The 27,807-nt window shown below is 64.7% G+C and overlaps 1 protein-coding gene across 1 annotated transcript; it reads left to right on the top strand.

The window, feature by feature from the left end:
- The first annotated feature begins 903 nt into the window (after nt 1-903).
- Nucleotides 904-27,343, top strand: LOC129503218 (mucin-2-like). Its single transcript, XM_055315207.1, has 50 exons — nt 904-979; nt 1,790-2,060; nt 2,574-2,688; nt 2,977-3,073; nt 3,150-3,259; nt 3,360-3,570; nt 3,810-3,935; nt 4,422-4,539; nt 4,640-4,778; nt 4,865-4,975; nt 5,061-5,130; nt 5,235-5,372; nt 5,474-5,635; nt 6,060-6,154; nt 6,322-6,448; nt 6,682-6,937; nt 7,056-7,108; nt 7,210-7,310; nt 7,609-7,760; nt 7,949-8,087; nt 8,281-8,391; nt 8,476-8,655; nt 8,761-9,000; nt 9,373-9,529; nt 9,724-9,855; nt 10,341-10,488; nt 10,819-10,862; nt 11,181-11,387; nt 12,391-12,670; nt 15,975-16,636; nt 16,784-17,498; nt 19,718-19,758; nt 20,035-20,264; nt 20,553-20,727; nt 21,095-21,342; nt 21,846-22,029; nt 22,257-22,482; nt 23,103-23,281; nt 23,624-23,693; nt 23,829-23,926; nt 24,020-24,051; nt 24,610-24,784; nt 24,921-25,025; nt 25,114-25,154; nt 25,277-25,399; nt 25,495-25,593; nt 26,219-26,347; nt 26,462-26,501; nt 26,803-26,929; nt 27,007-27,343. Exons 1-50 carry the CDS (start codon nt 904-906, stop codon nt 27,227-27,229), a joined length of 8,088 nt encoding a protein of 2,695 aa, XP_055171182.1. The 3' UTR covers nt 27,230-27,343.
- Nucleotides 27,344-27,807: the final 464 nt, after the last annotated feature.

The raw sequence follows: 27,807 nt of genomic DNA on the forward strand, positions 1-27,807 counted from the left end.
AAGAGGGTCCCTCCCCCCTTGTCCCTGAAGCTCGGGGACAACTGGGGTATAATTTGTGAGTCTGAGCATCGGTTCTCCTCATGTTTCCCCAAAGATGGGCTTTTGGACCTGCAGGGGTGGCTGCCAGCCTGGGCCTGTGTCTGGGCCATACTCCCCGCAGGGGTGTCTACTCCCAGCCTTCATCCCGGCCTCCTGGGCCCCAGAGGATGTGCTTCAGTTACGCGTTTCCTGGCTGGGCTTCCCAAGTTCTAATTACAGGTAATTCCAGAGACTGGCTCAGCCTGGGAACACGAAGGGATTAGAAGGTGTGCGGGAGCTGGGAGCCTGACTTCAAGCTGCTGGCCGAAACGGGCCCAGGAACTGAGTCCACAGGGAGATGGGACAGCCCCTGGACCTCCCAGGAGCCCACTTGTTCCCTGGCTTGGGGGGCTTGGGCCCCTCGTGGGGAGGCCCGGGGTACCAGAGTAGGAGAGGGGAGCAGACATGGCCGTGGTCCTGACTGGGACCCCTGTTGGGGGAGGGCCTCATTCAGCCCTGGTTCTGCCGGGATGCTGGCAGGGTGGGCTGGGGCCAGGAGGGGCAGGAGCCTGCCGGGGCGTGGAGGCCCAGGACCTCACTGGGCCCGGTCCTGCCTGCAGCTGGGAGGGCGTGTGCTGGAACTGGGTGCTGAGGCATCCCCAGGAGAGCTCAATAAAAAGATAAACCGCAGATAACGTGAATCAATATTTCCCAGGTGGCACCACAGGAGCCCCCACAGCTGTTTTCTTGATAACCTGGAAACGCCCCACCCACCCACCCCCGCCCCTCCCCTCCACTCCTCTCCCGCCTCTGCCAGTTCCACTGGGCCATATAAGGCCCGGACCCCTGCCCCAGGTGCTCTCCCTGCCGCCCTCCCGAGCCACCATGGGGCTGTCACTAGCCCGCCTGGTGGCCATCTGCCTGGTCCTGAGCTCGGCCAGGGGTGCAGAGCTCCAGAGAGGTGAGGGGCGGCAGGAAGGCTGGGGTGGCTCAGGGCAGGTGTCCTACCTGGGAGTAGGCGACCCTCCTCTGCCCCTCCTTTGGGGTGTGCCGCTTGGGTCGGGCATCCTGCTCCTGAGCCCCTGCTGACTTTGGGTGGAGGGAAGGAAGGAGGGAAGGGGGTCTTGGGTTTGTGCCATCCCTTTGAGGACCATCTCCTGCTGGAAACACCTGAGCTGGGCCTCTGTCCAGGGGTGTGTGTGGGAGGCAGGGGCAGCCGAGAGGGCCCGGGAGTAAGGGACCCTCCCGGGGCCAAGGCCAAGATGATCCTCCTGCAGAGTAGGGTGTTTGGCCACAGGATGAAAGGGTCGCTCCAGACAGAGAAGACTGGGAACGCAAGATGGGGACACCTCCACCCCTTGTGCGTTGGGTGGAAAAACCCCTGGAGGGGAACTGGCCCCTGACATTTGGACACAACGGGACACCGTCTGGGGGTGCAGGGATGCAGTCCTGTTGGATGAGGGGCGGTGGGAGCAGGGGGAGGCTGCCTGGGTCCAGGCAGCAACAGGGCAGGGGACACTGAGCTAGGCGGACAGGGAGCCCAGCATTCCGGGGAGCCCCACGGCCCTCGTTGCCCACTTGGCAAATGGCTGCATTCCGGGCCGGGCTGGGGTGCGAGGGTGTGGCAGCTGGAGATGTCCTTTCAGGGGGCTGAGACCCCCCTGGGCGGGGTGGCCAAGGAGGGTCCCTTGCGGGCCGCTGCCAGGTAGGGCCTCGGAACAGGCCTCCGGGGGGCCCGGGCTGCTCACCCCTGCGTCTCCCGCTCTCCCAGAGGGCAGGACCCGGAACCACGGCCACAGCGTCTGCAGCACTTGGGGCGACTTCCACTACAAGACCTTCGATGGGGACGTCTTCCGTTTCCCGGGCCTGTGTGACTACAACTTCGCGTCCGACTGCAGAGACTCCTATAAGGAGTTCGCGGTTCACCTGAAGCGGGGCGCGGGCAGAGATGGGGAGCACCCCCAGCTTGAGTACATCCTGCTGAGCATCAAGGATGACACCATCTACCTCACCCCGCAGCTGGTTGTGGTGAACGGGGCCTTGTGAGTGGGGGGCAAGAGGGGCGCCGCCCCGTGGGAGGAATGGGCCCCGACCACTAGGGGCCCTCCCAGGAGGAGGGGGCCTCCCTGTTACTAGGCTCCAGTTACAGAAGTGGGGGGCCAGCAGTGGGAGCCCCTCCCAGGTGATTGTCCCCCATTGTCTCTGGAACAATGGGGCTTTAAGCTGCATTCCTGCCCAGCCTCCCGCGGTGTCTGTCCTTTGTCGCCTCCAGTGTCCATTGCGTGGGTCCAGGCCCAGGGAGCACAGACTTGGGGCAAGGGAGCCCCTCAGCCAGCCTGGGCCAGGGGGTGGGCAGCCTTGCTCTGAGGAGAGGTGTGGGGAGGGGGATGGGTGGGAGGTTGGACAAGGAGGTGGCCACCCTGTCTGTGGTCCTGGCCATCTCTCCCACCCAAGCACAGCCTCAGTGGCCTCTGCGCCGCAGGATGGTGGGAGACCTGCCGTGGTGGGGGCTGTGTGGGCCGGCGGGTGACCCCTGCCCGATGCCCCTTCCCCAGGGTCAGCACTCCACACTACAGCTCTGGGCTGCTCATTGAGAAGAACGATGCCTACACCAAGGTCTACTCCCGTGCTGGACTCACCCTCATGTGGAACCGGGAAGACTCACTCATGGTGGGTGCAGCTCCACCATGGGCCTGAGGGCTGGGGATCCCAGGGGGGTGTGGTGGCTGGGGTCTGAGCCTGGTCATGAGGAGTCCCTCAGGGGGTTGGCAGCCCACCCGGAGAGAGTACCATCAGGGCCTGGGGTGCTGCCCCCTGCCCTGCCAGACGTGCTGTGCCGACACTTGCCCTCCTGTCACCTCTGAAGCCCACTTGGCTAGCCTGGCCGTGGGAGACCTACCGTGGTGGCCCTGTCCTGCTGGCCACCAGCCCATCCCCTGCCTCCTCTTCCCCCAACAGCTGGAGCTGGACAGTAGGTTCCAGAACCACACATGTGGCCTCTGCGGGGACTACAATGGGCTGCAGACCTATTCGGAGTTCCTCTCTGATGGTGAGGGCCTCCCCGGGGCCTGGCAGGTGGGCAAGGGGTGGGCGGGGCAGGCGGGGTGACCACTGACGGGCTGCGTCCCCAGGCGTGCTCTTCAGTGCCATCGAGTTTGGGACCATGCAGAAGATCAACAAGCCCGGTGTGGTGTGCGATGACCCTGAGGAGGAGCCGGCCCTGGAGTCCTGCTCTGAGCATGTGCGTCGTCGGCCCGGGGCGAGCTGGGGGGCTGGGGGGCCGTTGGCAGCCGGGAGGTGAGGGGGCGTGTGGTCCTCACCTGGCGCCCATGTGTCTGCAGCGCGCTGAGTGCGAGAGGCTGCTGACGGCCTCGGCCTTCAAAGACTGCCTGGGCCTCCTGCCGCTGGAGCTGTACGTGCAGGCCTGCGCCCAGGACCGCTGCCGGTGCCCGGCGGGCACCTCCTGCGCCTGCAGCACCCTCGCCGAGTTCTCCCGCCAGTGCTCCCACGCGGGCGGGCAGCCCGGCAACTGGAGGACGGCTGAGCTGTGCCGTAAGTGCCGCCAGGGCAGGTGGGAGGCGGGCACCTTGGGGCCCTGAGTTGGGGGACTGTTGGGGGGACTGTCCAGGGGGCTGGGCGGCCTGGCATCCTGGCCTGGGGGCTGTGTGGGTGCCGACTCAGCAGTGGCCCAGGCTTCAGCATGCGAGGTGGGCGCTCAGGGGCTCCCCTGCCCGCTGTGTGGCCCCCCTCGGCGAATCTGCCGGCTCAGGGGCCTTCCTTTGTCCTCCCAGCCAAGAGCTGCCCTGGGAACATGGTTTACCTGGAGAGCGGCTCGCCCTGCATGGACACCTGCTCTCACCTGGAGGTCAGCAGCCTGTGTGAGGAGCACCACATGGATGGCTGCTTCTGCCCGGAAGGTGCGTGCTGGGGGGCCGCGGGGTGAGGCTAGTGGCACTGCTCTCTCTGGGGCGGGGGGCAGTGTCGGCTGGTGGGGGTAGCGCCGGTGCTGGGAGCGAGGTGCAGTACCCCATCCCTGACAACAGGTAGAGGAGACGCGAGTGCTGAAGACCCCTCCCCTGCAACACACACAGTGTTGGCCTTGGGGGGGTCTTGGTGTGGGGGGTCCTTCCTGGTCAGCGCTCCGTGAGCAAGTGTCCTGCTGCCCTGCTTGCGGGGCCTGGAGGCCACCCCTGACTGGATGACATGCGGGGGCACCTATGTTGCCCAAAGGACCGGAGCATCTGTGGGGGGAGAGGGAGGCCTGGTTGGCGACCCCACCTAGGGGATCACCCCACCTTCCGAGCGCCTGTTCGGGGCCTTGGCCCCTGCAGCAAGAGTCGCAGTGTGGGGCTTCCCGGGCCTTCTGAAGCAGCCAAGGGTGACGTCACGCCTGTCCCGTGCAGGCACCGTGTACGACGACATCACAGGCAGCGGCTGCATTCCCGTGAGCCAGTGCCACTGCAGGCTTCACGGGCACCTGTACTCGCCCGGCCGGCAGATCACCAATGAATGCGAGGAGTGGTGGGTCTAGGGCCTGGGGCTGGGGGGACACAGGGAGTCAGCGGGCTGGGGGGCAGGCCTGAGGGCAGTGGAGCCTGATGCTGTTCCCCACCACCCACAGCGTCTGCACCGCCGGCCGCTGGGTGTGCAAAGACCTGCCGTGCCCGGGGACCTGCAGCCTGGAAGGCGGCTCCCACATCACCACCTTCGACGGGAAGAAGTACACCTTCCACGGGGACTGTTACTACGTGCTGGTCAAGGTAGCTGGGGGGCAGCATGTGGGCAGAGCCCGACCCTGCATTAGGCTCCACACTGGTCACTGCCACCACCCCCCCGTCCCCCACAGGGTGACCACAACGACTCCTATGCCCTGCTGGGTGAGCTGGCCCCCTGCGGCTCCACAGACAAGCAGACCTGCCTGAAGACGGTGGTGCTGCTGGCCGACAACAGGAAGAACGTGGGTGCCCCCCCTCGCCCTGCCCAGCACCCCAGGGTCCCCGAGGCCCTGCTCAGCCCTGCTGTCTGCTCTGTTCCTCCTGCAGGTGCTGGCTTTCAAGTCCGATGGCAGCGTGCTGCTGAACGAGCTGGAGGTGAACCTGCCCCACGTGACAGGTGAGTCCTGCCCCTGGAGCACCCAGTTGGGTGGGGGAGGGCAGCCCCTCCATCCCTGGAGCCCCTGCCAACCAGGTGGGACCCCCCTGCTGCCTGCCTTGCAGCCAGCTTCTCCGTCTTCCAACCGTCCTCCTACCACCTCATGGTGAACACCGCCTTCGGCCTCAGGCTGCAGGTGCAGCTGCTGCCTGTCATGCAGCTCTTCCTGACGCTGGACCAGGTTGCCCAGGGGCACGTGCAGGGTGAGTGGCGCCATCAGTGGGTCCCCACAGAGGCCCCGCTCGGGGCCCGCCCCGTCCCCCTGCCGCCCTGCCCCTTCCCAACTTTGTCCTGGCCCCCCCAGGGCTCTGTGGGAACTTCAATGGCCAGGAAGGGGATGACTTTAAGACGCCTGGTGGGCTGGTGGAGGCCACAGGGGCCAGTTTTGCCAACTCCTGGAAGGCGCAGTCGAACTGCCACGACAAGCTAGACTGGCTGGACGACCCCTGCTCCCTCAATATCGAGAGTGGTGAGGCTTGGACTCGGGAGGCCCGCAACGTGCCGGTGGGGGCAGGTGCCGGCCGGGTGGCCAGCCCAACCACCGGCTGCCCTCTGCCACGTGGCTGGTTGACGGTGGCCCATGGTGGCCGTGCGCCAAGAGACACAGCAGAGGGCCCGGGCCCGCCCGCTAATCACTGGGTGGTGGCCCTCGTCAGGGGCAGGGCTGTGCCTGCACACCACTGCCCACCCAGTCAGGGGAGGTAGAGGGAGGGGAGGCGGGGGGTGCCCCACCTGATGAGGGGCGGGACTTGCCCTGGGCGGGGGGGGGGGGGGGGCGGGCCAGTGTGGGGGGCGGGGGCACAGTCTGTTCCAGCCTGGGTGGCCAGGCAGCTGGGCTTGGGGGCTGCTAGAGGGGCGGCCGCCCCGCTGAGGTTCTGGCCCCTCTGCAGCCAACTATGCCGAGCACTGGTGCTCCCTGCTGAAGAAGACAGAGACCCCATTCAGCAAGTGCCACACAGCCGTGGACCCCTCGGAGTATTACAAGGTGGGTGGCCCCCGCACCCGCACGGCCTGCAGTTGACCCCTGCTGGCGAGGCTGCCGCTGGAGGTTGCTGAGCATGTTTGTGCAAGCACACGTGTGTGTCTGCGTGTGGGTGCACGTGGGTGTGTACCTGCTTCCCTCCCTCACTGCCTGCCTCACTTTGCCTCCAGAGGTGCAAATATGACACATGTAACTGCCAGAACAGCGAGAGCTGCATGTGTGCTGCGCTGTCCTCCTACGCCCGTGCCTGTGCCACCAAGGGCATCATGCTGTGGGGCTGGCGGGAGCAAGTGTGCAGTGAGTGCCATCCCCTCTGGGGTGTCTGGGGGCCCCAGTGGCGGGAGGGGTCAGCCCTCTGCTGCTCTTTGCTGCCGTGCGCCTTCAAGGCCTTGGGGAGCCTGCCCTTGTCAGCCCGTGGCTGGGCCAGCATCTGTCTGTCCTGGAAGCAGGGGGCTCAGGGACGGCCTGTGGGAGGACAGCTGGGGCCCATCCCTCTGACCCTCATGCTGGCCCCTCCCTTCCCCCTACAGATGAGGATGTGGGCTCCTGCCCCAACTCACAGGTCTTCTTGTACAACCTGACCACCTGCCAGCAGACCTGCCGCTCACTCTCCGAGGCCGACACCCACTGTGTGCAGGGCTTTGCGCCTGTGGACGGCTGCGGCTGCCCGGACCACACTTTCCTGGACGAGAAGGGCCGCTGTGTGTCCCTGGCCAAGTGCTCCTGCTACTACCATGGCCTCTACCTCGAGGCCGGAGAAGTGGTGCTGAGGCAGGAGGAGCGATGGTGGGTGACCTGGGGCTGGTGGGAGGGCTGGGGAGGGCGTGCTCTACCTGGGGGGGACCACATCCCCCCTCCGCCCCTGCCCCTATGAGCCTACTCAGCTCCCACCTCTCCCCCTCAGTGTTTGCCGGAATGGGAGGCTGCACTGCATGCAGGTCAAGCTGCTTGGCCAGAGTAAGTAACAGCTGCAGCGCACGGCTTCCTGTCCCTCACCTGCCCCGTACCTGCCGCGTCCCCACTCCAGCTAAGCTGGGATGGCCTCCTCTGTCCTACAGGCTGTCCATCCCCAAAGATCCACATTGACTGCAACAACCTGACAGCGGTGGCCATCCAGAACCCACGACCTGTCAGCTGTCAGACGCTGGCTGCCGGCCACGTGCGTGTAGGGGCCACCATGGGGGCGGGGGAGGCGGGATTCCACACGCACAGGCCTTACCGCCCTCCCTGTCCTGGGGAAGGAGGTGGCGCCCTGTGGATCCCTGCCTAGCCCACCAAGGGCACAGGGGAGGTAGCCCTTGCTGTCTCCAGGCACAGCAGGGAGCCCGAGGGAGGACAGAGGGCGGGGAACAGAGGGGCGTCCACAGTGTGAGGAGACGGGGCGGCCCTGAGTAGGGCCGGCTGAGCCCCCTGGACCTGGCATCGAAGCCCTGAGCCCCACTTCCCGGCCCCTGCAGTATCAGACGGAGTGTGTCAGTGGCTGCATATGCCCAAGTGGGCTGCTGGACGATGGCCGTGGTGGCTGTGTCACGGAGGAGAACTGCCCATGCGTGCACAACCATGACTTGTACTCCCCAGGAGACAAGATCAAGGTGGACTGCAACACCTGGTAAGTGGCCTGGCTCCATCGGCCCCACTCTGGGCACGGGTGGGAACATGTGGTGGGGACACGAGGGCGATGAGGTCCACATGGATGCGTGTGTCTAGGTGTGGATCGTGAGCTGCTGGCGGGGCTGTCCAGTGGGGGGGGGGCTGGGCCCCTGTGACCCCTCCAGGCCCACTTCCCACTCTCCTCAGCACCTGCCAGAGAGGGCGCTGGACGTGCACGCAGTCCGTGTGCTACGGCTCCTGCTCCATCTACGGGAGTGGTCACTACATCACCTTTGACGGGAAGTACTATGATTTTGACGGACACTGCTCCTATGTGGCTGCTCAGGTGAGGCCTGGACCAGGGCCGTGGTCAGCGCCCAGCGAGGGGTACTGCTGGCCCTCCCTCGGTGCTCCTATTCTGTGACCCTCCTGCAGCGCACGGGGACTGAGGGGCTTGTGGGTGTGGTTCAGGGTCCTCGTGCCAGGGTGGGGTCCAGGTGGCCTAGCCAGCCTGGCTCACGTCCTCTATGGGTCCCCAGGACTACTGCGGCCACAATGCCTCCCTGGGCTCCTTCAGCATCATCACTGAGAACGTTCCTTGTGGCACCACGGGGGTCACCTGCTCCAAGGCCATCAAAATATTCATAGGGGTGAGTGCTGCCTGACCCTGGGGTCACGGGGGCCCTAGGGGACCCTAGGACCCAACCAGTGACGGGGCCTCTCCCCGGGCACAGAGGACAGAGCTGAAGCTCGAGAACAAGCAGCGCCTGGTGGTCCAACGCGACACGGGCCACGCCGTGGCCTACACCACGCGGGATGTGGGCCAGTACCTAGTGGTGGAGGCGAGCATTGGTGTCATTGTCATCTGGGACAGGAAGACAACCATCTTCATCAAGCTGTCCCCATCCTACAAGGTACGTGGTGGCCCTCCCCTGCCTGGCCTCCCCGGGGCATGATGGGACTGGCTGCCTTCCCTCCCACGAGCCCGTCTCAAAGCTGCTGGCTCGCCGTCTCTGCAGGGCGCGGTGTGCGGGCTGTGCGGCAACTTTGACCAGCGTTCCAGCAATGACTTCACCACGAGGGACCACATGGTGGTGGACAGCGAGCTGGACTTCGGGAACAGCTGGAAGGAGGCCCCCACTTGTCCCGACGTGAGCAGCACCCCGGAGCCCTGCGTCCTGAGACCGCACCGCCTCGCCTGGGCTGAGAAGCAGTGCAGCATCATCAAGAGCTCTGTCTTCAGCAGCTGCCACAGCAAGGTGTGCGGGCCGGGGTGGGTCATGCTGGGGTCACACCGTGGCCACCACCGGGCAGTGTCAACTGCATCTTCTGTCCTTGGGCCCGAGGTCCCACCTTCCCCAAGACCCCCAGCTCGCTGCTCCTCTGGTGCCTTCCAAAGAGGAAGAAAGGACACATAAGCCCCTGAGGCCCAGAGGCCTGTGGCTCCAGGCAGTGGTGGGGGGTGTGGAGGGCAGGCCACCGGTCTCTGGACCCCTGTCCCCCCCAGGCCTCCCTGGGAGGCTGGTGCTGGGTGACGGTGCCCTGGTCCGGGTGGTCCCGAGTTCCCTGGCCCCAGGGCAGGTCTGGCCCCGGGTGGCGGTGTGGGCCTGAGGCAGAGTCTTCTCCCCCAGGTGGACCCCAAGCCCTTCTACGAGGCCTGCGTCCATGACTCCTGCTCCTGTGACTCCGGCGGGGACTGTGAATGCTTCTGCTCCGCAGTGGCCTCCTACGCCCAGGAGTGTACAAAGGAGGGGGCCTGCGTGTTCTGGAGGACGCCAGACCTGTGCCGTGAGTGCCCACCTGTCTCCGTGCTGGGGCTGCCCTGCGGGCGGGCGGCTCTCCCTGCCCACAGAGGAGACGGGGCACACGTTGTCCCTTTCTGCCTCCCTGGCCCCGGGCCAGGTGTCGCCCCTCAGGGGCCGTGCTGGCCCGTCTCCCCCGACTCTGGCCTCGGCCCCCCTGAAGCTGACCCCTCCCCCCAGCCATATTCTGCGACTACTACAACCCCCCGGACGAGTGTGAGTGGCATTACGAGCCGTGCGGGAATCGGAGCTTCGAGACCTGTAGAACCATCAATGGCATCCATTCCAACATCTCCGTGTCCTACCTGGAGGGTGAGTGGGGGCCTCGGGGGTGGGCATGGTGCCCAGACACCCACAGGCTGGCCTGAGAGCGGCCCCGTGGGACTGGGGGCCTGAGGTCTGGACGGGTCGGGCTCACCTGGCCACAGAGTGTGTGCCCTGAGCCGAGCCCCTGGCCTGGAGACAGAGGCAGTAACGAGCAGGGTGACAGAGACCCGAAGGCCGGAAGAGGTCAGGGAGGACAGGGCGGGGTGACAAGGACTGCGGCTGAGAACTAGGGGGCATGAGAGACTGAGCCACCTCTGGGGAGGGAGCATCCTAGTCCATGGGGGGGAATCAGGGTCGGGGGCTCAGGGCGCCCTCCCTCACCTCCCCAGGAGGCTGGGTGGGACCTGGCTGTCTCTTGGGCTGAATGGCGGTGTGCAGGGCCTTGCGGCTGGGGCTTGTGGCAATGGGTGGGGTCTGGTGGACAAACGGCCCTCTGCAGTGGCCTAAGCCCCCTACCCTGTGCCCTCCAGGCTGCTACCCCCGGTGCCCCAAGGATAGGCCCATCTATGACGAGGACCTGAAGCAGTGCGTCACAGCAGACAAATGTGGCTGCTATGTCGGGGACACACGCTACCCACCTGGAGCATCTTTTCCCCCTGAGAAGGACTGCCACTCTTGGTACTTGGGCTCAGGCTGCAGAGGGCCTGGGGAGGTCAGGTGCATGCACACGCACACCTACAAGCCGTGCGCACCAGCACACTGCATGTTCACGGATGCACACATGCACGCACACCTACATGCCCACCTGCACCAGCACGTCATGCATACGGGCCCACGGGCACCCCTAGGATCCAGGCCGTAGGCATGCGAGCTCCCCCTCTGCATGGGCAGAGCCGAGGAGCTGGGGCTCCTGCCCCACATCCTGCGGGGTGCTCGGGGCAGGGGGCTGGGAGCCAGGAGGGGCCTGGCCTTGGCCTCAGGGTCTGCAGCTCTGTACTTGCTTCACAGCGTGTGTACCAACTCCTCGGAAGTTGTCTGCTGGTGGGATGAAGGTAAGCCACCCTCTGCGTTACCCCGAGGTGGCCGGCCAGGGCCTCCTCCCCCAAGGAGAGCCCCCAGGCTGCCCTCCCTGTCCCTGTGGCCCCCTGGGGGCTTGCCCGGCTCAGAGCTGGCTCAGACTTGTGATGGGGAGCCCAGGTCATCCCTTCTTCTAGCCGGCTCCTGTGCCCTGATGGGGGACCCCCTGGGTTTCTGGAGGTCGGGTGGGGGGATTGGCCTAGCACTTGCTGGAGCTAGCTAGGGGACACCTGGGGGGTTCTTGAGAGTCTCATTCTTGCCGTGTGGACATGGGCCTTCCTCTTGCCCCCCAGGGAAGATTCTCAACTACACCCAGGATGGCTTCTTCTGCTATTGGGAGATCTGTGGCCCCAACGGGACCGTGGAGAGGCACTTCAACATCTGTGTGACCTCAACCCCCCTGCCCTCCACTACGATCCCTGTCACCTCCACCCCCGTCACCACCACCACCACCACCACCACCACCACCACCACCACCACCACCCCGACACCCAGCACAGGTAAGGAAGGCCCCAGGGCCATGCCCCCCTCACTTCCCCGAGTGCCCGGCTTCCCTGAGCCCAGCAGGTGTGGCCCCTCCGGGGGCAAGTGCAGCAGGTTCTCACCTCTGCTTGCGGGTGGGTGGTCAAAACGATGGGCGTCTCTGCTCAGGGGATGTCCCCTGTGCCCCTGGCCTTTCGAGTTGAGGTGCCAGCCTCACGACCACATCCCCAAGCCCAGACAGGCGTGAAGGTGACTGGGGGGACATTTCCTGAGCCAGCAGGAGAACACCCCTGAGGTTGTCCCTGAGAAAGCAGAGGAAGGTCCCTAGGTGTCCCTGTGTCCATGTCATCCATGCCACGGAGGTGGCAGTCACCAATGGACTGGCCACCCCGGGGGTAACAGCCACTGGAAAGAAAGTCGTAAAAATTAACAAGATTTTTAAAAAAGATGTTGAACTACCTAACGCCAGGCTTTTTTCCTTTCCGGTTCTTCTGTATTTCCACCCTTGTCCTCGCAAGCTCTGGGTAGGTCCTGTGGGGGTCGCACGGGTGCGCGGCTGGGAGGGAAGGTGCCAGGAAGGGCTCCCAGTAACTTTCTGGGAGACCGGGACATGGGTGGGGTCAGGCAGTGGTGCTGCTCTCTTCTGCACAGAGGGTGCTTTCCGGGCCTTGACCCCAGGGACTCGCTGGCTCTGGGTGACACCGTCGCTTGGGAGCCCAGACCAGGCCCCTTCCCGTGGTCTTCCTCACTGAAATGGGTCACTCTTCCCGGATTTACTTTTTTGGGGGGCAGCAGGATTTGACAGCAGCTGGGCAAGGGGTTGGGGGCCCTGAGGCCAGGGTCCATCACCCAGGTGTGGCATGAGGGGTGCAGCGTTCAGCTGCAGGAGGAGGGCAGACGTGGCATCCATCCTGACATTCTTAGGAAGGGCAGCCATGGGACCCTGACCTCTGGGAGGCCCGGTGAGCTCCCTGGAGCTGCGCCCAGGGTGGGGACCAACATCGGGTGTTGCTACCCCAGGGCTGTGCTGCTTCTGGTCTGACTGGATCAACGAGAACCATCCCACTGAGCAGAATGCTGGAGACCGGGAGACCTTCGACAGCGTCTGTAGGGCCCCCGAGGAGATCGAGTGCAGGCTGGCCACGGACCCCCACCTCAGCTGGGAGCAGGCCGGCCAGAAGGCCCAGTGCGATGTGTCCGTGGGCTTCATTTGCTACAATGAAGACCAGTTTGGAAACGGCCCCTTCGCAGTCTGTTACGACTACGAGATCCGTGTCAATTGCTGCCTGCCGTGTCCCATATCCACACCCCTGACCCCCACGACCACTCCCATCACCACGACCCCGACCACCACCCCGACCTCAACCATCACCACCACCCCGACCACCACCACCACGGCCACCCCGACCTCAACCATCACCACCACCCCGACCACCACCACCACGGCCACCCCGACCCCGACCACCACCCCGACCTCAACCATCACCACAACCCCGACCACCACCACCACGGCCACCCCGACCCCGACCACCACCCCGACCTCAACCATCACCACAACCCCGACCACCACCACCACGGCCACCCCGACCCCGACCACCACCACCACCACGGCCACCCCGACCCCGACCACCACCCCGACCTCAACCATCACCACAACCCCGACCACCACCACCACGGCCACCCCGACCCCGACCACCACCCCGACCTCAACCATCACCACCACCCCGACCACCACCACCACCACGCCTACCAGCACAAGGTCTACCCCTCCCTGCGTGCCTGACTGCTACTGGACGGGCTGGCTGGATTCCGGGAAACCCACCTTTACTAAACCGGGTGGGGACTTCGAATCTATTGAAGTCTGCAGTTTGGGCTCGGCCGTCAACATCTCCTGCAGAGCCGTCTTCTGGCCCGACATCCCCTTGGGCGACCTCGGGCAAACCGTGCAGTGCGACATCTCCGTGGGGCTGGTGTGCAAGAACGAAGACCAGAAGCCAGGGGGGCTCATGCCACAGCCGTACTGCCTCAACTACGAAATCAACGTGGAGTGCTGTTACCTGCCGGACTACTGTATCTCCACGCCTCCTCCGACCACCACCCCGACCACCACTCCGACCACCACTCCATCGACCACCACTCCATCGACCACCACCCCGACCACCACTCCATCGACCACCACCACCACCCCGACCACCACCCCGACCACCACTCCATCGACCACCACCCCGACCACCACCCCGACCTCCACCCCCACCACCACTCCATTGACCACCACCACCACCACCTTTACCACCACCACCCCCACCACCCCAACCACCACCACTCCATCAACCACCACCACTCTGACCACCACTCCATCAACCCCCACCACCACCCCGACCACCACCCCCACCTCCACCCCGACCTCCACCCCCACCACCACTCCATCGACCACCACCACCACCACCTTGACCACCACCACCCCCACCCCCCCAACCACCACCACTCCATCAACCACCACCACCACCCCGACCACCACCCCCACCCCGACCTCCACCCCCACCCCCACTCCATCGACCACCACCACCACCCCGACCACCACCCCGACCTCCACCCCCACCCCCACTCCATCGACCACCACCACCACCACCCCACCACCCCCACCCCCACCCCCCCTACCACCACCACTCCATCAACCACCACCACCTGACCACCACTCCATCAACCACCACCACCACCCCGACCACCACCCCGACCTCCACCCCCACCACCCCTCCATCAACCACCACCACCACCCCCACCCCCACTCCATCGACCACCACCACCACCCCGACCACCACCCCGACCTCCACCCCCACCCCACTCCATCGACCACCACCCCCACCCCCCCTACCACCACCACTCCATCAACCACCACCACTCGACCCCCACTCCATCAACCACCACCACCACCCCGACCACCACCCCCACCCCCACCCCACCTCCACCCCACCACCACTCCATCAACCCCACCACCACCACCTGACCACCACCACCCCACCCCCCCTACCACCACCACCCATCAACCACCACCACTCACCACCACTCCATCAACCACCACCACCACCCCACCCCACCCCCACCACCACCCATCACCCACCACCACCACCCCACCCACCACCCCCACCCCCACCCCCACCCCACCCCCACCACCACTCCATCACCACCACCACCACCCCACCACCACCACCCCCACCCCCCCTACCACCACCACTCCACAACCACCACCACCTGACCACCACCCACACCACCACACCACCCCACCACCACACCGACCCCACCCCCACCCCACCCCACCACCACTCCCACCACCACCACCACCCACCACCCCACCACCCACCCCACCCACACCACCACCACCACCCCACCACCCCCCACCCCACCCCCACCCCCACTCCATCACCACCACCCCCACCCCCCCTACCACCACCACTCCACAACCACCACCACTCGACCCCCACTCCATCAACCACCACCACCACCCCGACCACCACCCCCACCCCCACCCCACCTCCACCCCCACCACCACTCCATCAACCACCACCACCACCACCTGACCACCACCACCCCCACCCCCCCTACCACCACCACTCCATCAACCACCACCACTCTGACCACCACTCCATCAACCACCACCACCACCCCGACCTCCACCCCACCACCACTCCATCACCACCACCACCACCCGACCACCACCCCCACCCCCACCCCGACCTCCACCCCCACCACCACTCCATCGACCACCACCACCACCCCGACCACCACCACCCACACCCCCTACCACCACCACTCCATCAACCACCACCACTCTGACCACCACTCCATCAACCACCACGACCACCCCGACCACGACACCGACCTCCACCCCCACCCCAACCCCACCACCACTCCATCAACCACCACCACCACCACCTGACCACCACCACCCCCACCCCCCCTACCACCACCACTCCATCAACCACCACCACTCTGACCACCACCCATCAACCACACCACCACCCCACCACCACCCCGACCTCCACCCCCACCACCACTCCATCAACCACCACGACCACCCCACCACCACACCGACCTCCACCCCCACCCCGACCCCCACCACCACTCCATCAACCACCACCACCACCACCTGACCACCACCACCCCCACCCCCCACCACCACCACTCCATCAACCACCACCACTCGACCACCACTCCATCAACCACCACCACCACCCCGACCACCACCCCACCTCCACCCCCACCACCACTCCATCACCACCACGACCACCCCGACCACCACACCACCTCCACCCCACCCCGACCCCCACCACCACTCCACAACCACCACCACCACCACCTTGACCACCACCACCCCACCCCCCCTACCACCACCACTCCATCAACCACCACCACTCTGACCACCACTCCATCAACCACCACCACCACCCCGACCACCACCCCGACCTCCACCCCCACCACCACTCCATCAACCACCACGACCACCCCGACCACCACACCGACCTCCACCCCCACCCCGACCCCCACCACCACTCCATCAACCACCACCACCACCACCTTGACCACCACCACCCCCACCCCCCTACCACCACCACTCCATCAACCACCACCACTCTGACCACCACTCCATCAACCACCACCACCACCCCGACCACCACCCCGACCTCCACCCCCACCACCACTCCATCAACCACCACGACCACCCCGACCACCACACCGACCTCCACCCCCACCCCGACCCCCACCACCACTCCATCAACCACCACCACCACAACCCCAACCACCACTCCAACAACCACCCCCACAGGAGCACCGACCACCACCACCACGGCCACCCCTACCCCGACCACCACCCCGACCTCAACCATCACCACCACCCCGACCACCACCACCACGGCCACCCCGACCCCGACCACCACCCCGACCACCACCACCACGCCTACCAGCACAAGGTCTACCCCTCCCTGCGTGCCTGACTGCTACTGGACGGGCTGGCTGGATTCCAGGAAACCCACCTTTACTAAACCGGGTGGGGACTTCGAATCTATTGAAGTCTGCAGTTTGGGCTCGGCCGTCAACATCTCCTGCAGAGCCGTCTTCTGGCCCGACATCCCCTTGGGCGACCTCGGGCAAACCGTGCAGTGCGACGTCTCCGTGGGACTGGTGTGCAAGAACGAAGACCAGAAACCAGGGGGGCTCATGCCACAGCCGTACTGCCTCAACTACGAGATCAACGTGGAGTGCTGTTACCTGCCGGACTACTGTATCTCCACGCCTCCTCCGACCACCACCCCGACCACCACTCCGACCACCACTCCATCGACCACCACTCCATCGACCACCACCCCGACCACCACTCCATCGACCACCACCACCACCCCGACCACCACCCCGACCACCACTCCATCGACCACCACTCCATCGACCACCACCCCTACCACCACCCCGACCTCCACCCCCACCACCACTCCATCGACCACCACCCCGACCTCCACCCCCACCACCACTCCATCGACCACCACCACCACCCCAACCACCACTCCATCGACCACCACTCCATCGACCACCACCCCTACCACCACCCTGACCACCACCCCGACCACCACTCCATCGACCACCACACCGACCTCCACCCCCACCACCACTCCATCGACCACCACCCCGACCTCCACCCCCACCACCACTCCATCGACCACCACCCCGACCTCCACCCCCACCACCACTCCATCGACCACCACCCCGACCTCCACCCCCACCACCACTCCATCGACCACCACCACCACCCCGACCACCACTCCATTGACCACCACTCCATCGACCACCACCACCACCACCACCCCGACCACCACCCCGACCACCACCCCAACCTCCACTCTGACTACCACTCCATCGACCACCACCCCGACCACCACCCCGACCACCACCCCGACCACCACTCCATCGACCACCACCACCACCACCCTGACCACCACCCCGACCACCACCCCTACCACCACTCCATTGACCACCACCCCGAGCACAACTCCATCGACCACCACTCCATCGACCACCACCACCACCACCACCACCCCGACCACCACCCCGACCTCCACCCCGACCACCACCCCGACCTCCACTCTGACCACCACTCCATCGACTACCACCCCGACCACCACCCCCACACCCACCACCACTCCATCGACCACCACCCCGACCACCACCCCGACCTCCACCCTGACCACCAGTCCATCGACCACCACCCTGACCACCACCCCCACCTCCACTCCAACAACGACCCCAACCACCACCCCGACCACCACCCCCACACCCACCACCACTCCATCAAGCACCACCACCCCGACCTCCACCCCCACCACCACTCCATCGACCACCACGACCACCCTGACCACCACCCCTACCCCCACCACCACCACCCCGACCTCCACCCCCACCAGTACTCCATTGACCACCACCACCACCACCTCGACCACCACCCCCACCTCCACTCCATAACGACCCCGACCCACCCCCCCACTCCCACCACCCACTCCATCAACCACCACACCACCCCGACCACCACCCCACCCCCACTACCACCACCCCACCTCCACCCCCACCACACTCCATGACCACCCACCACCACTACCCCACCCCCACCCCCACCCCACCACCACCACCCCAACCACCACCCCCACCCCATCCCCACCACCACTCCATCAACCACCACGACCACCCCACCACCACCCCACCCCCACCCCACTACCCCACCCCACCCCACCACCACTCCACAACACCCCGACCACCACTCCACCCCCACCCCCACCACCACTCCATACCACCACTACCACCACCCCACCACCACCCCGACCTCTACCCCCACCACCACTCCATCAACCACTACCACCATCCTGACCACCACCCCCACTCCCCCCCCCACCACCACCCCAACCACCACCCCAACCACCACCCCCACCACCACTCCAACAACCACCCCCACCACCACTCCAACCACCACTCCACCACCACTCCTACTACCACCTCCACAGTGACTTTGACCACCACCCCTACGGGCACCCTGACCTCAACTACCACCACTACCCCGACCCCAACCACCACCACCACTCCAACCACCACCCCTACCACTACCCCCACCCTCACTCCAACAACCACCCCGACCACCACCCCAACCACCACCCTGACCTCAACTGCCACCACCACTCCAACCACCACCCCCACTCCAACAACCACCCCCACCACCACCCTGACCACCACCCCAACCACCACCCCCACCACCACTCCAACTACCACCCCCACAGGGACTCTGACCACCACTCCTATTGGCCCCTCAACCCCAACCACCACCACGACCACCACCACCACTCCGACCACCACTACCACCAGCACTGTACCTACAGGTAAGACCACCATGCCAAAAGCCCCACCTGAGCCCTCCTTTCCTCCAAACTCTCAGTTGACTTTCCCTTTTTCTGCAGAATCAACTACACATCTGACCCCTACCCCGACAATCGTGGAGACAACCAGCACAGGATCGCCTTCCCCGCCAACAGAAACAAAGGCCACTACAACAAGAGGTAACTCACCTTCTCCCCGCCCACTTCTGGTACCACCATTCCAGGTATATAAACACCACAGAGCTAGTGTGGTTCCCAGTGATGGGCTGTGGTTCTTCCTTACCCTAGGAGAGCATGTTTTTCTGCTAGGGGAGCCCTGTAGCTTCTCAGACATGAGTCTGTCTAGTGAGAGAGTAGCAGAGAGGTTCCAGGCTGGCTCAGCATGCCTCCCTTGCAGGCCAGGGTGGGCCACTGAGTGTCAGGGAGCTGCTGACCATCACCCTATGTGTGGGTAGCAGAGCTGAGTGCTCTCACTTTCCCCCACAAGATGTCATTCTTCAGGCACAGCTGCCTGAGGTCCTTGTCCTTCACTCCTTGGCTGTGTGATGGGCAACATAGGCAAAGCAGCCCACTGAGGGGGACCCACTGTATCATGTCAGGCCAGGGCTGGGCAGGGAGTGGAAGCTGCCAGTCAGGTCCCTGGGAGACCCTCCCTCTGTCTCCCACTTCTGCCTACTCCTCCCCGAGGGGGTTCAGAGGGCAGCTGGTCAGCATATCTCACCCGAAACCTTCATTTTGACAGGCACGCAGACCTCTGGTCCCCCCTCCTCGAAGACCACCCCCACCAGTGCGACCACCCCCAGGCCCTCCTCGACCACACCGCCCACGCCGCCCACGCCACAGACCACCAGCACCACGACCTCCCATGGGCCCACCCCCACACAGACCTCAATCTCCTCTCCCCACATCAGTAAAAGCACGGGCTTCATCTCCTCTATCATCGTCCCCTGCTGCCTTTTGAATGACACATACTACATACCAGGTACCCAAGCTTTTCACTTCTGGCTCTCAGGTGACAAAGGCTGGTGAGGCTTTGGTCTGCTTTTACCAGTGCTCAGGGGTCAGGCATAAGTCTAAACCAGGAGCTTGCTTGGGAAGCTGGATGCTGGGTATGGGTGGCTGTCCCTGTGGTTGGCCCCACTTTGCTGTGGCCATGAGTCAGGGAAGTGGGGGTTGGTGGCCTTATGGGGACCTGCCTGCAGGCCCTGGTGGTCAGCCCTGCCCGGACAGTGGAAGCCTGGTCTCTCTCCCCTTGCAGGTGATGTGGTGTACAATGGCACGCACGGAGACACCTGCTATTATGTGAACTGCTCGTTGTCCTGCACCCTTGAGATCTTCAACTGGTCATGCCCGTCCACACCCTCCCCAACGCCTACCCCTTCCAAGTTGACACCGACCTCAACACCCAAAACACCCACACCTGTGTCATCAAGCACACCGACCACCAGCAAGCCTCCTGGGTGCCCAGACTTTATTCCTCCCAGACAGGTCAGTGTGCTGTGGGCCATGTTTTGTCCCCTTGGCACTGAGCATAAGCACCAGCCAGGTGTCTGATGCCAGGCACTGCATTTCTGCTGGTCATCCAAGATGCCCCCGTTCCTATGCCCTGCATTACCACTGAGGCTTCCAGCAGCCCTTTGGGCACAGGGTGTCCCGGGTCCCCCTCAGCGAGGCTGGCAGGGCAGCTGCCTCCTGCATGGGGCCTCAGGCCCACCCTCTCTGCAGGCCAGGGGGTCCAGGCTGGCCCCCGCTGATCCCGCGCCCTTCCTGCCATAGGAGAACGAGACGTGGTGGCTGTGTAACTGCACCATGGCCATCTGCAAGTACAACAACACCGTGGAACTAGTAGAGGTGGAGTGTGAGCCCCCGCCCATGCCCACCTGCACCAACGGCCTCCAGCCCGTGAGAGTTTTGGATCCCGACGGCTGCTGCTGGCACTGGGAATGTGACTGTGAGTCCCCTGATGCCTTCTGTGGGGCCGGGGTCTGGGGGCGCAGAACCCAGGTGGACGTGATGGCTGCCTGCTGTGGGCCTTCTGCTCATTCCCCACCTCAGGCAGAGGGTCCAGGCAGGGGAGGGGCTGGACCAGAGCAAGGCTGCTCCTAGGTTTGGAGGAGCTGGACTTGGGCCCCAGACCTCCCAGCTCCAAAGTAAGGCTCCATCCCACAGCACAGGCTCGGATGCCCCATGTGCCCCAGGGACCAGAATTTTTGGCACCCCTTTGATCCCTGCTTGCTCTCCCCGCCCGTCCCTGGGCTCCTGGCTGCTCCTGCCCCCGTCCTGGCCCCCAGCGTGGCTCAGCCAAGCTCCCTCCGCAGGCTACTGCACAGGCTGGGGGGACCCACACTACGTCACCTTCGATGGGCTCTACTACAGCTACCAGGGCAACTGCACCTACGTGCTTGTGGAGGAGATCACCTCCAAGGTGGACAACTTCGGAGTGTACATCGATAACTACCACTGTGACGTCAACGACCAGGTGTCCTGCCCGCGCACGCTCATTGTGCGCCACGAGTCTCAGGAGGTGTTGATCAAGACATTGCAGCTGATGCCCATAAAGGTCCAGGTGCGCTGGCAAGGTGGAGGACACCGTCGCTCAGCAGGCCCCCCTGGGGGCTGTCAGGGACCCCTTAACCTCATCCACTCTCGCTCCCACCATCCGCCTTGCCCCAGGTCTCTGGGCCAGAAGCCCTCTTCCTGAGTGCAGGGACTGTGCACACAGTCGCGTGGTGTTGCTTCATGTGGCCTGGGGGGCTCTCTCCTCAGCATAGGCCCCAGAGTCTCCAGGGGCCTGTGAGGGCAGGGTCCTTGCTATCTTACCCCAGGGACTGGCCAGGACAAGTCTGGCCCAGAGCAGGGGCAGGGGGACAGGCAGAGGTTCCCCCTACCCCCACTCCGGATGCACAGGCCTGGAAACAGGCAGGGGTGGGGTGACTCAGGTGCTCTCTGAAGACTCACCCTGGTTAGAGCCACGATGCTCCATTTCCTGAGGTGGCCAGGAGGGCCCCGGGGGAGCGGCCACTGTGTCTGCCCTGCTGGCCCTCCTGACACCAGCTGTTCTGGACACAGGTGCAGGTCAACAGGCAGGTCGTGGCACTGCCCTACAGGAAGTACGGGCTGCAGGTGTACCAGTCAGGCATCAACTACGTGGTGGACATCCCCGAGCTGGGCGCCGTCATCTCCTACAACGGGCTTTCCTTCTCCATCAGGCTGCCCTACCAGCACTTTGGCAACAATACCAAGGGCCAGTGTGGTGAGCCCCTCGCCCCCCACCCCCCAGAAGGTTCCCCACAGCCCTGGGCTGGGTCTGTGCCCCTGAGGAGGGTGTGAGGTACTTCTCTTGCTGCCCCGCTCGGGGCCCCATGGAAAGAGGCCCATCGGAGGCCTGAGGGTCACCGGGGGAGCTGGTTGGAGATGAGTAGGGTCCAGGGCCGGCCGGGGGCCGTGTGCTGGTACGAAGCGGGCTTCCTCCCAACACAGGCACCTGTACCAACAACACCGCGGACGACTGCATGCTGCCCAGTGGGGAGGTGGTTTCCAACTGCGAGTTCGCAGCTGACCACTGGGTGGTGAACGACCCGTCCAAGCCACATTGTCCCCAGACCGGTGTCACCACCAAGCGCCCACTCATCACACCACCAGGGGGCAGCAGCACCACCCACCACAAGGACTGTGCTTCTTCTCTCTGCGAGCTCATCAAAGACAGGTGCCCTTGCCCCCAGCCTGGCGAGCTGCGGGGTCTCAGGGACAGGCATGCCCCTCCATGCCGCAGCCCTGTCTACAAATAGGAGTCAAGGCAGGGGCATGAGCACAGGGCTGGGGCACCACAGGGGAGTCGCGGAGGGCCCAGGGCCGGGGATCTCGATGTCAGACAACCCGGTCCCTTTGTGGCCTCAGCAGGGCCAGCAGAGCCCAAGGCCTTAAGGAAGGCAACTGACGGGGACAGAGCTGGTGTTCAGGGCTGGGAGCAGGGAGGCACTCCCAAGGCTGGCATCCGTGGGGAGCGAGTACCTTGTCCCCAGAGGTGTACAAGTTGAGTCTGGATGGCCCTCTGCCAGGATTTTGCGGGGGGTGGGGTGGGGGTGGTGCTACTGGTTCTGGCACCTGGCAGCCACTTAGGGCAGAGCGTCCACCTCCAGGAATGTGGCCCCCAGCAGATTGTCCTCGTCCCCAAGGCGGCCCTGTTGCTCTCCTGCCACCGTCTTCCTGCAGGTCCCTGTTCGGTGGGGTGTAGGCTGAGCCAGGCTCCTGGAGGGCAGCCAGGTGGAGGTACTGGTCTGGTGGGAAGGGCCGGCCAGAGCGTGACCCCCGCCCTCTCCCTTCCAGCTTGTTTGCCCAGTGCCACGCCCTGGTGCCCCCCCAGCACTACTACGATGCCTGCGTGTTCGACACCTGCTTCGTGCCCGGCTCAGGCCTAGAGTGCGCCAGCCTGCAGGCCTACGCGGCCCTGTGCGCCCACTCGGGCATCTGTGTCGACTGGCGGAACCACACCCACGGGGTCTGCTGTGCGTGCCTGCCCCTCACCCAGACCTGTGGTCCTGAGGGCCAGAGGGGGTCTCTGGGCTCCATGGGGCGCTGTGCCCAGCCTGGAGCACACCGGGTTGGCGGGGCCGGGCTGGGCCTGGGGTTGGGAGGAAGGGTCGGCCTGAGCGGCTGGGGGCCCGGGGCTACTGCCAGCCTTGCCAGGCACAGCCAGGCACCTGTGGGGGACTGAGGTGGGTGGCACCGGGCAGCGGGTCACCTGCGGCTGGGACAGGAGATGCTGGGCAGCACTGTCCCTTGCCAGGGGGCCCATGGGCTCCTCTGTCCTGATTCTGGCTCCTCTGACTTGTGTCTCCTGCCTGCAGCGGTGACATGTCCGCCTCACCGGGAGTATCGCGCCTGTGGTCCCGCAGAGGAGCCCACCTGCGAGTCTAGGTAAGTGGCTGAAAGGTGCGCAGGGATGGTGGGCTGGCCCTGGGGGCTGTGCATGGTGGCAGGTGCTGCCTGGGCTTCGGGGTCCAGCATGCCTGCCTCCCAGCCTGTGTGTGCACCCCTCTTACCCACCCCCAGGCCCTCAGAGGTGAACACCAGCCTGGTGGAAGGCTGCTTCTGTCCGGAGGGCACCACGAGCTATGCCCCGGGATACGATGTCTGCGTGGAGCTGTGTGGTACGCTGCCTGCCCACACGGCCCCCCCCAACCCACCCCAGTCCTGCGGCACCAGGACTCCGCTAACAGGACTGCTTTTCTCTCCCTTTCCAGGCTGTGTGGGACCTGACGATGTGCCTAGAAAGGTAGGCCCTGTCCCTTGGTGCTGGGGTGGGGTTCCCCCATGAACCTGGAGTTTTTGGGGTTATAGTGGGATGCTCACGAGAATCCAGGAGTCTCAAACCCTGAGTCATGTTGTTTGAGTCCCAGGAGGCTGAGCCAGCAGGGGTGTCCCCTTCCTTCCCCCTTCCTCTTTCTTTCCTTCCTCCTACCCACCCACACCCACACCCTTTGTTCAACTGTCTATCTGTCCATCCACCCAATGATCCAAACGTCCATCCACCCCCTTCATACCACCCACCCATCAGTCATTTGATGCTCTGTCTAAACCCAAGATGACACCTTGGCCGCTGCCGTGCGGTCTGTGTCTCTGTTGCCGCGGGCCAGGCCGTGGAGGTGAATGCTGGGAGCCGGTCACGGCTGTGTGACCAGCGATGTGGCCTGAGCGAGCCTGCCCGAGGACTGGGAGGCGGGGAGGGCACAGGTCTCCCACGGGACCCTCAGTGTGCTGCCCACGTTGCGCCTCCTCCGCCGAGGGCCGGGCCCCCGCCTGCGCCCCCCGCCCACCCACCTCCTCCCTGCAGTTTGGAGAGCACTTCGAGTTCGACTGCAAGGACTGTGTGTGCCTGGAGGGCGGGCGCGGCATCGTCTGCGAGCCCAAGGAGTGTCGCCAGGAGCCCCTCGAGTGCATGGAGGAAGGCACCTACCCGCTCACGGAGGTCAACCCCGCGGACCCGTGCTGCAACATCACATCCTGCAGTAAGGCCGCCCCAGGGCAGGGGCTGGGCTGGCACTGGGGGGCGCCGGGGTCAGAGCGGGCCTGGGGGCCTGGGCGTCAGGGGGGCTGCCGCCCACAGGCCCTGCCTGTCCTACTGGGTCTCCTCCCTCCCTCCAGAGTGCAACACCAGCCTGTGCCAGGAGACACTGCCCAAGTGCCCACTGGGATTCGAAGTGAAGAGTGAGACCAGACCCGGGAAGTGCTGCCCGTCCTACTCCTGTGGTAAGTGGGGCCCGAGGGCCCACAGTGTCCGGTGGCTGGGCGTCAGCCGCGGGGCCAGCCTGACCCATGTCCCCACTCTCTCTTCCAGTGCCCAAGGGGGTGTGCGTCCACGGGAATGCCGAGTACCAGGTGAGCCCTGGGCCGGGGGGTGGCGGGTGCCCGCCCTGGGGGCTCTGGGGCAGGGGCCAGCCCTCCTGTGAGTGGGTGGGAGGCGTGGGAGATGCCTTGCCTCACTCACTGTCTGTCCTCAGCCGGGTTCCCCAGTTTACTCATCCAAGTGCCAGGACTGTGTCTGTACCACCAAGAGAAACAGCACCTCGCAGCTCAACATCATCTCCTGCTCCCATGTGCCCTGCAATAACTCCTGCAACCCCGTAAGCCGCACCCCACCCCGGGAGCACGGGCCGCCCCCCACCCGCCCCCAGGGCACCTCTCCTTCCCGCCAACCCAAGTGGTGCGTGTCCTGCAGGGCTTCGAGCTGGTTGAGGTTCCCAGGGAGTGCTGTGGGAAGTGTGTGCAGACCCACTGCATCATCAAGAGGCCAGATAAGGAGAACATCATCCTAAAGGTAGGTGGGGGGTCCCACCTGCTGACATCCTGTCTCTTGACATGGGAGGAGCTGGCTGGGAGCCATGGGCAACCCCTGGCTGGCTCTCCTCAGCTCTGGGCACGGCTGTCCAAGTGTCCTGGGGTGGTTATGACAAGTGAGAACAGACTAGGGCTAGAAACACCGGGAGCCCTCAGAGCCGGAGTCCAAGATCCAGGTGTCACAGGGTTCTGGGGGATCCTCTTGCCTCCTCAGCTTCCGGGGCTCCAGGCGGTGCTGTGCTTGTGTCACCCATCAACTCTCTGCCTCATCTTCCCTGGGCCCCTCCCCTCTATGGGCCTGTGTGGACCCTTGTCGTTGGGTTTAGGGCCACCTGTGTGATCCAGGATGGTCTCATTTCTAGATCTTTAACGTAATCACATCTATAAACATCTGCAGGTGCCGGGGTAGGGGTGTAGGCATGTCTGTGCACTAGGGGCTGATGGCTGTCTCTGCGTCACCTGCCCGGGGCTCTGGGCCCACAGGCTGGACGTCCTGTCTGAGAAGCTGCCCTCAGCTGGTGGTGGGAAGCCTGCCAGGCGGTTCCGGTGTGTCTTGCCGGCCGGGCCTCCTGCTGGGCCTCACCAGACTGTCCTGTGCCCTGCAGCCTGGGGACATACATTCTGACCCCAAGAATAACTGCACCTTCTTCAGCTGTGTGAAAATACACAACCAGCTCATCTCCTCTGTCTCCAACATCACCTGCCCCGACTTTGACCCCAGCATCTGCATCCCGGTGAGTGGGGGTCCCGAGGACTGGGACCTGTCCCTTCCCACTCCGTGGCAGGTGGGGGTTGTTCATGGTTGGGGGGCAGCCAGGGGCTCCCAGGCTCATTCTCCTTCTTTCCAGGGCTCCATCACACTCATGCCCAACGGATGCTGCAAAAAATGTGAGTATAAGCTGGTGGGAGACTGGCTCCTGGGCACCAGGTGCGGCTGGGCAGGGGAGCTCCATCCGGGGCCCTCAAGGGGAAGAGACACAGGGAATGGTGTCACGGGGATCCTGTGCCCTCTGTGCCACTCTCAGCCAGATGTTAAATTTGAGGGTGTCACCTGGGGTGCCCCGCTTGCTGGGGGGTGGCCGAGGCCAGGCTCGCTGGAGGAGGGAGAAGAAGGCACTGGGGAAGGACCTGTGGGCCCCGTGTAAAGGTGTGGAGACCCCACCCCAGAGCCCCCGCCCCCTCTTGCCAGGCATCCCTCGCAATGAGACCAGGATCTATTGCTCCACCATCCCCGTCACCAAGGAAATTTCTTATAACGGCTGCTCCAACAATGTCACAATGAATTACTGCTCTGGGTCCTGTGGGACCTTTGCCATGTGAGTCTGAGGCCCCGAGTGTGCCCTGAGTAGGGGGGGTGCCCAGGGAGCAGCTCCTCACTCCCACCCTCCCCCAGGTACTCGGCTGAGGCCCAGGGCCTGGACCACAGCTGCTCCTGCTGTAAGGAGGAGCGCACCAGCCAGCGGCAGGTGGTGCTGCAGTGCCCTCAGGGCGGCTCGAAGACCTACACCTACACCCACATCGAGAGCTGCCAGTGCCAGGACACCATGTGTGAGCTCCCGCAGACTCAGCGCAGTGTCCCCGGCCGTGCCAGGCGCGCCAGTCCCCGGGGCCTGTAATCAGAGAGGGACTGAGCCGGTCCAGCATCCAGCGCCCCCTGCCCCCAAGCGCCCTCCGTGCACCCACCTCCCGCTGACCCTCTCAGCTTCCTCGCCTAAGCGGACTTCCTCTCTGCAGATATTTATTTTCTGAGTCTTTGTTTGATTTCTTTGCTTTCCAAAATAAACTTGGGCAGACGCTGTGCCGGTGTGTTCAGTTGTTGCCAAGGGTCTGGGTGGTCGCTGTGCACGGGTGGGGGTCTGGCTGCTTCCTGTGGGGCAGGGCCCCTCCAGCCCGTGTGGGGCCTGACCCTGGGCTCTGCACAGGGACGCAGAGATGCCTGGCATGCATGCCTGGCCTGGCCTCCCCAACCTTGCTGGGCACGGTGCAATCCCCAGGAGCCACCTTCTCCAGGGCTCCCTCCCCAAAGCCCTGTCCAGCGCCGTCCTGCCCTTGGCGTGTGTAAAGCCCTGTCTGGGCCTTCATGAGGCAGGTGCCCCGCCCCTCCGGTTGGACTTCCAGCTCTGAGTTTGCAAAAAGGGATCCTTGGGTGGCTTTCCTCAACTTTCCCTTTGGTGAGGTTTTTGTCCTGCCCCAT

Source organism: Nyctereutes procyonoides, unplaced genomic scaffold, assembly GCF_905146905.1.
Source record: "Nyctereutes procyonoides isolate TBG_1078 unplaced genomic scaffold, NYPRO_anot_genome, whole genome shotgun sequence".
NCBI classification, from domain to species: Eukaryota; Metazoa; Chordata; class Mammalia; order Carnivora; family Canidae; genus Nyctereutes; species Nyctereutes procyonoides.

Coding starts and splice junctions, on each gene's coding strand:
- LOC129503218 (XM_055315207.1), top strand. CDS start 904: ATGGGGCTGTCACTAGCCCGCCTGGTGGCCATCTGCCTGGTCCTGAGC. Junction 7,311..7,608: donor AGACGCTGGCTGCCGGCCAC/GTGCGTGTAGGG, acceptor CGGCCCCTGCAG/TATCAGACGGAGTGTGTCAG. Junction 20,265..20,552: donor ACTTTATTCCTCCCAGACAG/GTCAGTGTGCTG, acceptor TTCCTGCCATAG/GAGAACGAGACGTGGTGGCT.